A 12,755-nucleotide genomic window follows, 5' to 3' on the forward strand; every position below is an offset into this window, starting at 1 on the left:
GTCCTCAGATATATGAACTGTGTACATATGAGCTCATAATAACCTTGAGCTATTGTTTAACAAATGAATGGGGAAGTTCCATGTTAGCCACTAGATGGAGCCACAATACCTTTGGCCACATAGTTCAGACATTGTTTGAGTTTGACCAGTTTATGACATAACTCGGATTGTTCTGATTGTAGGGCAAAGACAGTAGGAACCACAGGGTTACATATACATTTTCCTATTAGACTTTTTTACTTCACAGCCTTACCCTTCTGCGCCTCTATTATGCTTTTTGTTCCTTGCTTCCCTCTATAGTATAGTCACATATTTTTCATATGTGCATCTATTAAAGTTTTAGCAAAGGTCTTGCATGTTTTCCCCCATTTTTGTTAGCCCGAGGGAAAATGGATTAAACACACCCCTTTTACGCATGTCCATTTCCAAGAAGTGCATCTAGAAGGGTTGTTCAGAGTAAAATAGAAACTGTACCGTGGAAACATTTATAAATTGAGGATATTGTTTAAAATATAAACTCCCCCTCAACCCCCAAGTTCCATGAACCTGTTTAGAAATTACAACTTGCTTAATCATCCACTTAGCTACAATGGGATTAGATATAAACAAAATACTTTGTGCATGAGGGAAATACAGGTTCATTGGCTGGTTCATGTGTTTTATTAACACACAAACGTATTCTTAGAAATATTTTCATGGAATTTTTGCCAGCAATTTTTTTTCCTGCTGACTCTGGACATTTGGACAATCCATAAAAAAACTAAGCAAAACAAGACCTGCCTTGGAAAAGCATTCACAACTTTTTTTCTTTTTCCCCCCCCCCACATGTTCACTTTACAACCAAAAACTTCAACGTGTCTTATTGGGAAACTTATGAGAGTCTTGTAGAAACCATTGCATAATTGTTAAGCTGAACATAACGGTTAGTTTTAAATTGTCTTTGCAAATAAAAATAATAAAAGGGCTCGTGGTTCACCCAGCCCCCCTTGCTTAGATAACTAAATAATATCTAGTTTCTGAAATAATATTCTGCCTACAGGACTCTATTCATCGCCTGCAAGTGGAAACCTACCAAGACATGGCCTGACGTAGAAATTAACACTAACATGTTATGATGGGTGCTCTGGTCAGATGAGAACAAAGTTGAACTTTTTTTTGTCTTAAAGCAAATCACATTGTATGATTGTAAATGATCCTGCACGTAACATCTCCATAAAATAAGGTGGTGGCAGCAACATGCAGTGGAAATTTTTCTGCTCAGATGCAGAAAACTTTTACAAAAGCCCCAAAGGTTGTGCAGATCAGTCAAAAGTGTTCAACTAATATCTCTAAGGCATCTTTACATTTCCAGATTCTTCTGAAATGTAATTAATTTACTGAGTTTATAGGTCATATGCCTACCAGAAGTCATATTCTTTGCACAAACGCAAATGATCTCCAGCGGCTGCTTATGACTAAACAGCTCAAATTAAATTTTCCCAATAAGAAATATACTATAACCTAACTAAGACTGACTACTGCTATTTTTCTCTTCACAAAGAGAAAGAAAATGCGCTGAACATAAAATCCTAACCTGTTGAAGTTTTCCATATTATATCAACCTGCTAAAAAGTAAAAAAAAAAAAAAACACAAAAAAAAAACAGAAATCCAAAAGTGAGGATAGTTTGAACATGTCTTCATAAAGCAGGAATGTCGAGGCAGAAGGTGTAAATATTTACAAGTCACCTGCTCATGGACTGGATTAGCTCATGAACTTTAGCAGTAAGCAGTGCTGCTCTCATGTTTGTCACAAGGTTGGAATCAAAGGTCACCACATTTTCCGTTCTTTGGCACAAACATTCAAGATGCTGAAAGTGGTACTCCTCATCTGCTCTCTTGTTGGGGCAACAAATGCCCTTTACAAGCAGTGGATTCCTGATACCAACTACGAGAACAAGACCAACTGGGATAAAGGAAAAGTTCCGTGCGGCAGCGACACAGTTCAGTTTTCATCTCAAAGAAAAGTGTCTGTGTTTGTGGAGACCACTCATGCCGTGCAGGAGATGGTGCTGCCAATGGACGGAGAGATCATTCTGAATTCGGGAGCTGGCTTTTATGTGATCAGCGGACAGGACCCTGATTGTGGAGCAGGAGTGAGGACCGAGTTCAAAGACGCTGACTCTCTGCGATGGTTTAATCCGGCTCTGTGGCAGGCAGCTGCAACTCTGAATGATCTACAGGATGGACATTTCCTCTTCTCGGTGCATGAGGAGAGCGTACCCTGTCAGCAGGATGACGTTGTGTTCAAACCCCTCTCCTCCTTCCGTGTGGATACCAGCTGCAGCCAGACCACCATCCCCATCAAATCCGTGTCTGTGCTGGGAAAGGTATTTGACAGCAAGTCCGAGTTCTCCGAGTATCTCAGCTCACAATCAGGCCTGCTGCAGTTTCACGGGTCGTCATCGGTCACTGTTGGAAACCCAAGTTGTGGGGATGCTACTGGCTGTGACTGTGGGAACTATGTCAACCATGAACGCATCTGCAGCACAGTGACCTGTGGAACTCTGAGCTGTGAGAAGCCTCTGCTTCCCATCGGACACTGCTGCGAGGTGTGCGGTGCAATAATTGTCATCCATTATTCTGACAGTTTCAACCTGGAAAATTACAGGGGACGAATCCGTCACCTTTTCCTTTCACTGCCAAAATATGAATCCATTCAGCTGGGCATGTCTAAAATCTTAAAGCCACAGCGGTTGATGGGAATTATCCCTTTTGGCTCTTCACCTGAGATCCAAGTAGTTATTCTGGACGGAGAGACTGGGAAACTATCGGAAGCGCTGGCCCAGGACATGATCAAGGACATTAAATCTCATGGCTCGAATCTGGGCATAGCAGGAGCTGAAATTCAGCCCACTAGGGAGCCTGGAAGCAGTACAGGGACAGTAGTTGGAGCAGTGTTTGGAGTCTTACTCGTGGTTACACTTATTGTGATTGTGGTTGTGCTACTCCGTAAGGGAATTGTACAGATGCCGTCAATGCCCTCGATGCCTTCAATGCCATCACTGAGCCGCTTCAGGAGAAACACTGACGTCGATGATCTCGACGGGGCCGCCGACCGCGGCTTTGACAATCCGATATTTGATAAACCTGACATGCTGAATAACATTTCTGATCTGTATAGCACCGACTCCATCTCCATGACTCAGACAGGCGTGCACTTTATAAATCCAGCTTATGATGAGAACGAAACAGATTTTACAATTTGAAGTTAATTTTTCACGCAGTTTCCTGATTAAATGTCAACATGCATTTTGAAAAAAAAAATATAGACGATGATTGTAAATTTATAACAGCAGAGTCTTATCAATGTGATTGTATAATGATGTGAGACAATGAGAAGTTTAATGACCAAATAAACTTGCAGGGCAAATAAAGAGAATAAGTGACAGTGTGGGTTTTTGCGGTCCGCTGTCCCTCAATCACGTTGCATTCAGTGGCAGTAAAACAGCAATAAAGTTGCACAAGATTCGAAACGCCCTCATATGGAGATGGCTCCTCTGTTTACATTCTGTTGCACAGCTACCACTAGATGGTAGTAAATTTCACCTTTGTTGACATGCATGTGAAATGCCTGCCGTTTGCACATTTTTTACCATTATGAAACCTCAATAAACTGCTATAAGTCAGCAGAAAATGTGCTTACATCATTTTGCATTAACCAGGGTCACAACATTGTCTTTCTTTGACAACCATGCTGTTATATATAAGGGCTCTATAAAGTCAATGCTGTATGTGTGGAGCAGCATCATAGACCCTGTTGTGTTATAGAAAGACAGCGAGCCTCGATGAAAGTCAACATATATGCCAACCCTGGTTATATCAGAGGCTTCCAGAGGTGTCTCCTCCCCAGCATGCCAGGCAGAGAAACCTCTGTTGTTCCTCCCAACGCACCAAGAAAAGTCATTCCCGGTGATGCAGCTGCCACTTTCCTCCCCCTTAGGATCGATGCTCCTGTAGGCAACCCCGACGTGTGCGCCCTTTCCGCTCAGCTCTGCTTCGATGTAATGTCTCCCCAGGTAGAGGCTCTCTGAAGTGATGGCCTGACGCCAGTATTCAAAGCGGCTGGCGTGGTCCGGGTAGCTGTGCTGCCAGGGGCTGGTGTTGGTTAACTTTCTGTTGTCCAACGTTAGACGCAGGAAGTCATGGGTGGTGTCGGGGTCAAAGGTTAGCCTCGTTGTGTCTGAAACAGGAAATGTTGTTTTATGGGAAACTGTTTGACTTTACAGCTGTGACGGAAAACGAGAAGGTACAGAGGATCTAAAAGTGCTTACATGTCAAAAAGTCTTCCTGGGTGTCAGGATCAGGAAGAGACGATGGCAGAGATTCTGGCATCGCGTGGTTAGCACCTGCTTTATCATTTGACAGAAAGGTTAATCACAGATTGTTAAATTTTCCAACATTTACCGGCACCAAATTCACCTTTTATCGCAGTAGCAAAATCTTACAGAACTCCAGCCACTCCAAATCCAGCTTTTAATTCAATTAAAAAAATTATACTTTTTAACTAAATCCCAGCTAGCACAATTATTGGCACCATTTCAAGTTAATTTGAAACCAATGCAATTAAGCCTTTAATTGACTTAAACTTAACTTTTTTGGTTGATTACACTTTTCGGATACGTTCCGGTTCCTCGGAGATCAAACACGCCATGCCATGCAGAGGCCCATTGCAGCCAATAGGCTGAATGAGAACCCTCTATTGTCTTGTCTTATTTAAAAGTGGAGGAGAGTAAGGTAAAAAAATAAAAGTCCAAAAATATAGCTTAAAATACAGGTTTTCTGCATTAAACATTTCAGGTGGATTTCACATTAAAAAATTTATCAAAATGCAGAAAATCGAGAGAACTGAAGAAAAGAGGCAACACAAGAGGACCCAGGACTCTCGATGATCCAGAGAGATTGTGGAAAGACAAATAGCTTAAGATTTATGTGAAATGTTATAGGTAGAGGAAGTGTGCTGCTCCCTTGACAAAGGGTTATTGCACAATGCACTCAGAGCAAAGGTGCCTCTAGTGATTTTGTTTAAAATTTCTCCCCCCAAATTAATAAATGTAAATGCAAAATTTCCAACCTTATATACGTACTCCAATAAAAGATGACGTTTTTCAATATTTTTGACACATCTGTAACTTTGACATGCTCTAAAGATAAACAGCTTGGTTTGAAAGGAAACTGTCACAGGTTTTATCCACATTTAACTACAACTTCAAATATAAGAGGAACCAATAACAAGAACTTCTGCGATATCAATATTGCATGAAGTCATTTTTAGCGGTACACAAGCATGGGTCAGAACTTCACTGTCACATTTAAGGCTTATTCTGAGATGAGATCTATAGCTTCCTCTCTACTGATCCTGAAGACACACTGATAAAACTAACTCACCACTTTTGGAGATCATGTTCATTTTTTCACTGTAGGATTTCATAATCAGTTCCCATAACTCCTGAGTAGCATCAGTCACTGCTTGAGCCCATGACTGCAGATGGTCCATTCGACTGATGTGGGCAGCGGGTACACATATATCAGTCAACCCTTTGTTCCCCTCTGTGTAATCCTAGAATGTGAAAACAGAAAATGCATGTAATGGATCAGGGTTATGACGTTAAAAACCAAAAAAAAAAGAAACACCCACACAGTTACTTTTCCGCGAACCGGAACTCCAATAGTTTTCTGTAGAGTCACAGAAAATCTTTATGTACACTGTCGACAAGCCTGTACTCAAAATAAACTCTATCTAAGAGAATCTCTTGGTCAAATCCCGCATCACATGAAACCTTTGACACCCTACACTAGACTCTGTAATATTCCTTCTTCTGTTCTGCCCTATTAGTAAAGCGTTTGTTTTCTGCACCAGTGAAGCTGAAACTGAAAGTTAAAAAAAGCTACTAAAGGTCAGTGTCATCATTAGTTTACCTTGCTGCATATGATATACCTGTATTAAAATACAAACAAACAAAAAACTAAACATAACATACAAAACATAAATTAAATTGTTTGCATAAAATTAATGATCAGGGTGGAATCTCAGAAACATTAAGGCCAATGAATCAACCAAGTCTCATTGATTATCGAAATCAGATAATTCGAGTTGAAATGTACAGGGTGCAAAGATTTCACAAAAAAATTCAACAAACTATGACACACATGTAAAACAGACATTCAAAGACTATGAATGGTTCAAAGATTGGCACAAAAAATACTCTGTAATCTTCCAAAAGCTTGTGACAGAATGTATTATGGTCTGATGAAATGTACTTATTTTTGGGCCACAATTTCAAAGGGTTTGTCACAAAATAATGCACAATGTAAAATGGTGGTAGTAGCGTCATAATCCGGGGTTCATTTTAAGATAGGACTGGATTTTTTTTTTTTTTGTTCCTCTAATTTTATCAGAGGTGTGTACTTCTCTCAGAGACACTGTACCTTCAGGAAATCAACATCAGACTTGCTCTTGAATAGTTTCTTCATCTTATCTGCAGTTTTCCTCAGCTCCACCCTCTTCTGCTCCAGATGTGTCTGGATGCCCTCCGCTTGCCTCAGAGCTTGTTTTTGCTCTCCTTCCAAAAGCGCCTCTACCCTTTTTCTGGCCTCCTCAACAGTCTCCTGCAGCCTATTGAACTGCTGTTCAACAGTAACACAAACTTCCTGCGCTGAAGACTGAGGGCAGGAGAAAAAAAAATGAAATGATAATGCAATCAGTTCAGTATGAAGAGAATAGAACATTTTATAATCATAAGATTACCTTGATTAAATCACTGTTGCTCTGCAATTTTCCAATTATTCTCTCTACATCTGAGAGATGTTGACTGATCCTCTGGTGTTTCTGCAGAAGTTCAGTCTACAAGTGATTTTAAAAAAGGAACAGCAACACATGCTGAAAAGTTTCTACAAACAAAAGCAGATTAAGAATAGTACATAGAGACAATTGTGCGTTTTTCATATTTTTAAAGGACCTCAAAGTGTACTCGAGCCTCCTCCAAAGACAACATCTCGTGTCCTTTGTGCTCCTGACCCTCGCAGTCCCCACAGATAGCGCACTCGTCCAGAAAGCAAAAGCTCTTGAAGGGAAGCTGATGAACCTCACAAGTCTGGCGCTCGATGTCATGGAGGGGATCCACTAAGCGATGGTTCTGAAATTTGGCTTTCTCTAGATGGGGTCTGAGGTGGGCGTTGCAGTAGGAGACCAGACAAGTCAGACACGATTTGAGCGCTGTGCTGGGGGCATCCAGGCAGGAATCACACATCACATCTCTTAGCAGTGGTGTGCTTGGTGGCCGATCCTCCACGTTTTCCCTCAAGTCCTCCTCGACATCTGTGCTGGTCGTCGTCATATTCAAGTGCCTTCCTTGTTGCCTTAAACGCAAACCAGCTGCCGTATATTCTAAGCATGAACGAGGTCTACTTTGTAGCTTCGATAAGGAAAGAAAAGACAGTTGTAGGCAGAAAGACCCTGGAATGAGTAAGGAAAGAATTATGGACCACGCCTGTAGACAGTCTCATTTTTCACCCCTCCCTGTTTCTCTTCTTGCTACATTTAGAATAAACGCAGGACCAGAGGAAATATGCTTCCAGGGATGAAAAATGAACTTTTCTTTGACTCTTCACTACTGTTAAAGAAAAGATGTATTTTATTAAAGACATGAAAATATCGCGATGAAACAGCTGCTTCAAAACTAGACACTAGATAGTTTTTTTCCCCCAGTTTTCAGACTTGTTTAAGTTTTCTCCTTCACTGAAACTGTGTTGCTGCTAAGAACAACGGTCGCTTTCCTTTTGATAACAGAGCTCCATGAGCTTCCTGACTACAGTACTTATCTGCACGGCGGCTTCCTTCCTTTCGTGTCATGCGGCACAGAGGCAATACTGACACTTGTCTTTTGTATGTGTGCAGCGAGTGTGGATTATTGCATATTTGGCAGAAAATGCAAGAACAATAGCGTTTTCGTTCTCTGTTCTGTGGCTGTCTCTAACTCAGAGACAGAAACGTCAGGAGAACCTTAACATGTTTCCTATGTGAATAGGTAGATTCTTAGGGGATGTATTAAATAAGAATGCATCAGAGTTTACTATGCGTTCAACAAGTCAAAGTGTTGGTAGCCAACAGGTACAAATGTGCAGCAAACACAAGAACGATGCAAACTCCCAGACACACAGAAACAAACAAAAATAAATAAATAATGGGAAAATGCTGCAATCACAAAAAAAATTGAAGTAAAATCCTATATGAATAAACTAAATTGAATGTAATTGAATTTAAAACATAAACACCTTGCCAGTGCTCAATGTTTGGTTAATTGCTCCTACTTATGATTGTTTTGTTGATTGGTTTTTAGAAAAAAAAAAAAAACTTGCACTCACTTTTTAAAAAAAAATGTGTGTTAGAGATTTGTTAAAGCTCTGGCTGATTTGTAAAGTTGATTTTCACAACACTAAATAAAATGTATAATTTGTATCATGTTCTGATCTTTGACAACTATGTGACAAATAAGTAAATCCTGAGCTGTTGATGTAACCAAAAGGAATTAATTTAGACCTCAAGAAGCTTTGACATTGGAGACCAAAGCGTTTTATGAGTGAGGGAACCTGGAGAACGCTGAACTCATTTGCATATTTTGACCATGATGTCTCACACCACAGATAGAAAACTATTTGTTTAGGTGTACATCGTTTTTTGAAATGTAATATTGGGATCATGACTCAGCTTGTGGCTAAATTTAACATTAGACAACTTAAAAAGAATTTTCTGTCTATATGAGTAATGATTTTAATCACCAATAGCATCAGAATTAAGTATAAGGTTTTCTAACACTATTTGCATAATGTCTTAACTTCCTTCTGTTCAATTTGTGGGAATACATTAAAGACCTGCAGTATTTTTTTTGATTTTGTAATAAAAAAAACTACAGAGGCCTTGGTCAGTCATTCATTGGTATGAATGTCTGACCAAGGAGATTGGACATTCATACCAATCTCCTTAAAAATACATTTCATATTAAGAAAATAATTTAAAAAAAACAGTTTGCGTGACTTTTCTTCTTGTTCACACAAGTTATCTGCAAAACAAACTGCAGTAATTTTTTGTTGAACAGCTTTTACAGGTTCAGTTCACACCAACCTACGGTGATAAAACATTGAGTTTTAGACATGTTGGTAATAAAATATATGGGTTTCCTGCTCTGCACTATAAATAAACTAATCCAAACTCATTTTTATGGGTTATTGCATTCTACTGTACTATACTGCTCTTGTCATCACAAATGACTTAATCAACAATTAAACGTTAATAAAATAAATGATTTAATAATTTAAGTTTTCCTTTAATTTTACCAACACATGCAAGTGCTGACAGTGTTAATAGTATTTTTTTGTCAAATCTGTTTGAAGATGAAAAGAATATTAGATTTCGTTACACTTCACATTGTTTTACTAAACAGATTGAATTAACTGATTGACATTCATAGTCTTAAAAAATGTGGCTTGATGTATTTTATGGTTTTTGATTTTACATGATGACGATCAAATTATCCTGGTTTCTACATGAAAAAGTACTAGCTGCTGTGGCTGTGCAAACACAACTCCAGGTTGTGCATGGAACAATTGCTGGAAGACCAAAGGAGGCTGCAGTTCAACTGAAAATGAATTTGTGACATCATACTTACCTATGAGTAAATTCCATTTTTGAATGCATGATTCCTTCTGACTGTGTGCACATAAAGAGCCACACCAGATGAAGTTATCTTTTGCAAACATGACATTCTGCAGGATGTCATGTTTGGCTATCACCCACCCCTTTATAAGAAACGTGTCTCTTGCATTGGCGAATTTTGTTTCTCCACCACAGAAAGGACGAAATTTATGGTGGAGATGGAGAAACCTCTTATAATGACTTAATAGACAAAGGCTCAAAAAACACTAGATCTTTACAAGATTGGACTCTGAAAAGACTAGCAATTTTATTTACAATGAAATAAACTTTTTTTGTTGTTGTTGTTGATATAGGTAATAATATATGTTACTCTTCAGATGTAAATGAAAAATACTGAGGTAAAAACAGCTGGAAGACTTGAAAAGGGGGTACACAATGCATACCACTACAGTAAATTACAGCAGTTATCTCAACAAACAGTTGGCCCGTCATTGCCTTTTGAAGCATATTTAGACAAACATGGCATCCCGTATGTAAACATATACAGTTCAAAATAATTCAATGTGAATAAAGCATTGCTTTAAATAGTGGTTAGTCTAACATTAGATATAATCTTAGATTCAGGTTTTTGTCAGTGTTTTTATAAACATATCAACATCGCACTTTTTAAGCAAATGAACAGGCACAAACAATGCAGGCACATAAAGTGGTTGGATTAACCCCACAGGGGACGATATCTCTTAGAGCCATTATCTCAGTGTATGCAGTATGACATGGCAAAACAGCTGTCCATTGAAAACTATTTTAGTTTGTGAAATCAACTCTTGACTATCCAATCAACAAAGAAATATATTTTCTGTTATCCTCCAAAGCCAACAAGGAGGAATCATGTTAAGAGTTTACCTGACCCATTTCCTCTCGGTTGACATATTAACCATGACAGTATTCAGTCTGCTTTTCCGGTAACAGTAAAAACTGTTAAGTTCTTCCTGCTCAATATAAAGATTGATTCCATAATGTCCCACAATGCAGCAAAGTGAATATCCACAGCTTCTATTACCTGTGGGAAAAACCAAAAACATAGTTTACAGTTCATGTTTTTACTGTTATTTTAATGTTAAGAAAATGCTTCTCGATGGTAGAATAAATTTTAACAATAAAAAAAAATGTAAAATGTGTTTTTTTTTTCTTTATGAAAGGGTAGTAGGTGACAGAAATTGTATTTCCCATTTCTAAATTGTGCATCTACTTTCTAATTTTGTTGAACGGTTAATTCATGTGAAAATTGAATATAATGTGACTATACAAAACATTCAGAAAAGCAACATCTTTATTGTTGGCTGAACTTTTAAAAGCATATTCCTGGCTTAAATGCTTTTTACATAATCAAGACACCAGGAAAATGCTTAAAGCCTGACATCAATCACTCCTATAATTTAACTACATTCTGGAGAGACGCAAAACTGCATTGGTTAACTTGTGTGTTTATATTGCATATTTATTTTTGTTCAAATGGCCCTCTGGAACACAAAGAAACAATTAATATGGGATAAATCTGTTTGTGCCTTACACTAGACCTTTGCTCACAGCTATATCCTGATTCCCTCACTTATTTAGTTGTGTTTCCTCTGTAAAACTTAATAAAAATATAATACCCTCTCCTTATATAGGTATATAAATTATGTTTTGTCTAATTATATTGGTTGGTAACACTTTATTTGAAGGGGGTGAATAAGACTGTCATGACACTGTCATAAACATGACATAAAACCTGTCATGAACATCAATAAGTCGTCATGAATATTTATGACGGTTGTCATAAAGTGTCATTCGATAAATCATGACATTTTTAATACAAAGTTGCCATTATTCAAAATGTCATTAACCTAGACAAAATTGTCTTTGTTTATGATAACTTGTCAATAACCAAGAAATCATGATCTGACATAAATTTGTTCTAAATGTATTACCGATTAAACTTTAAAAAATTAGCTTTATGTAGTAATATTGTATAGCTCTGCCATGTTGTTTAGTCTTAATTTTCTTAATTTAATCGATCCTAAGGTTTTACAGCAAGATGTCTATTAATAAGCTTATTGCAAACAACCATAAGTTAGAGTATCTGGTTAGAAATAATTTAGAATGCTCATTAAGTAAAAAGAAACACTCATGTGCCTAAAACTATACATTAAATGATGCATTCTGAATAACAGTGGCAGTCTGTCTGAACTTCTGCCAGACAAATATTTGATCAGATTTTAATTTTGTTCAGCTCCAGTTATTATGCTACTTTTATTAAGAAATAATTGTATTGCACTTTATAACAACCAGTCATGTTAACTAGGCATTTGTCTGCCAGTTTACCATTCTGACAAAGTGCAGCGAGGGACCTTTTTGGAATTGTATTTAAATAAATGCTGGAATATGATGACATTGTTTTTTGTTTTTGTTCTTTTTTAAGTGACCACAATGAATTGAGTCATCACCGACTCTGAGAATGACCAGAAGAGATTCACCAAGTTTGAATTCATGAAAAGGCTTTCACCATGATTAACTATTGCAAGAACAGCTGTAATTTCTGAGCATTTCTGGACACCTTCAAAGAGCTGCTTCGGGAAATGAAGACAAGAAGAAGATCTCCTGGAAGGAGATGGCTGACATAATCAAAGCAAGAGATTTTACTGCTGAAATAACCTATTTTCTTAAGTTAAAGAATAAGTAATTCTGTTTTAGTTTTTCAATCAGTATTTCAGAGTAACAATATTTATGTGCAGACGTTAAACCCTCTGTTATCTTAGAACAAGTTATATTTTGTTTTATTCCAATGTACAAAGGGTTTGTTCTACAGTTATGATGGTAGTTATAAGTAGTCCAGTATGTTTCACTTCATTTGAGGTAAGACTTAATATCAATGACTCTGTTAGCATAGCATTTGACATACTATATTACATCTTTATAATTGTTGCTACTAGTTTCACTTTACTTGAGGTAAAAGTTAATATTAATTACACTGTAATGGCACTTAATGACTTTGTCATAACTGTTACTTGTTTCAATTTACTTGAG

At 37.7% G+C, this 12,755-nt stretch overlaps 3 protein-coding genes across 4 annotated transcripts in view; 1 reads left to right on the top strand and 2 right to left on the bottom strand.

The window, feature by feature from the left end:
- The first annotated feature begins 58 nt into the window (after positions 1 to 58).
- On the top strand, positions 59 to 3,260 carry amn (amnion associated transmembrane protein). Its single transcript, XM_008416188.2, has one exon. The coding sequence runs from the start codon at positions 1,750 to 1,752 to the stop codon at positions 3,244 to 3,246; it is 1,497 nt and encodes a 498-aa protein (XP_008414410.1). The 5' UTR covers positions 59 to 1,749; the 3' UTR covers positions 3,247 to 3,260.
- A 100-nt stretch (positions 3,261 to 3,360) lies between these two features.
- Positions 3,361 to 8,915, bottom strand: LOC103468835 (tripartite motif-containing protein 16-like). 2 transcript variants are annotated; one of them, XM_008416187.2, is made up of 6 exons: positions 6,997 to 8,915; positions 6,786 to 6,881; positions 6,467 to 6,700; positions 5,426 to 5,597; positions 4,312 to 4,386; positions 3,361 to 4,220 (listed from the first exon to the last, which is right to left on the bottom strand). In XM_008416187.2, the coding sequence occupies exons 1-6, from the start codon at positions 7,372 to 7,374 to the stop codon at positions 3,685 to 3,687; spliced, it is 1,491 nt and encodes a 496-aa protein (XP_008414409.1). In that variant the 5' UTR covers positions 7,375 to 8,915; the 3' UTR covers positions 3,361 to 3,684. The 2 variants fall into 2 exon arrangements, with proteins under 2 accessions (XP_008414409.1, XP_008414408.1); XM_008416186.2 differs by having other exon boundaries at positions 4,312 to 4,389.
- Positions 8,916 to 9,971: 1,056 nt separating this feature from the next.
- Positions 9,972 to 12,755, bottom strand: part of ush1ga (Usher syndrome 1Ga (autosomal recessive)) — a 9,378-nt gene continuing 6,594 nt past the window's right edge. The window contains exon 4 of the mRNA XM_008416183.2: positions 9,972 to 10,749. Coding sequence (XP_008414405.1) covers positions 10,746 to 10,749 — 4 coding nt within the window. The 3' untranslated portion in view covers positions 9,972 to 10,745. The remainder of the gene's footprint in view (positions 10,750 to 12,755) is intronic.

The sequence above is a fragment of the Poecilia reticulata genome, linkage group LG8, assembly GCF_000633615.1.
Source record: "Poecilia reticulata strain Guanapo linkage group LG8, Guppy_female_1.0+MT, whole genome shotgun sequence".
In the NCBI taxonomy this organism is placed as follows: domain Eukaryota; kingdom Metazoa; phylum Chordata; class Actinopteri; order Cyprinodontiformes; family Poeciliidae; genus Poecilia; species Poecilia reticulata.